This window comes from Propithecus coquereli, unplaced genomic scaffold, assembly GCF_000956105.1.
Source record: "Propithecus coquereli isolate 6110/MARCELLA unplaced genomic scaffold, Pcoq_1.0 Scaffold106, whole genome shotgun sequence".
Taxonomy (NCBI): domain Eukaryota; kingdom Metazoa; phylum Chordata; class Mammalia; order Primates; family Indriidae; genus Propithecus; species Propithecus coquereli.
In genome coordinates, this window is record NW_012134525.1 from 4478348 (window position 1) to 4478789 (window position 442).

At 27.6% G+C, this 442-nt stretch overlaps 1 protein-coding gene across 1 annotated transcript in view; it reads left to right on the plus strand.

Moving 5' to 3' along the window:
• Positions 1–442, plus strand: part of IFT74 (intraflagellar transport 74) — a 111195-nt gene that overhangs the window by 17146 nt on the left and 93607 nt on the right. The window contains exons 4-5 of the mRNA XM_012646308.1: positions 1–77; positions 249–309. Of these exons, the coding sequence (XP_012501762.1) occupies positions 1–77; positions 249–309 (138 nt within the window). The remainder of the gene's footprint in view (positions 78–248; positions 310–442) is intronic.

Below are 442 nucleotides of genomic sequence, written 5' to 3' on the forward strand. Positions count from 1 at the left end.
ACTGAAATTAATAAACTTCAGAAAGAAATAGAAATGTACAATCAAGAGAATTCAGTGTATTTGTCGTATGAAAAGAGGTGAGTAATTTTGCAGCTAAAATATGCAAGATCTTTTTTATGTGCTCATACTACTGAATAGGTATTCAAAACTCATTCAGTATTTCATACTTACAATACTGAATTTGTAGTTATATCCATTATGTTCATATTGTTCATCTGCTTATTTGTATATTTACTTTATGCTTGCAGGGCTGAAACTTTAGCTGTTGAAATCAAAGAGCTTCAAGGACAACTAGCAGATTACAACATGGTATTTGCTCTTTTCTGAGAAAATTTCCTTGAATATTTTCATTGCTTTTTACCGCTTTAAAAATATATCATTTTAAATACTAAATAATACATAAATACATATTTATTGTGAAAGATTGAAACCATAAAACGTA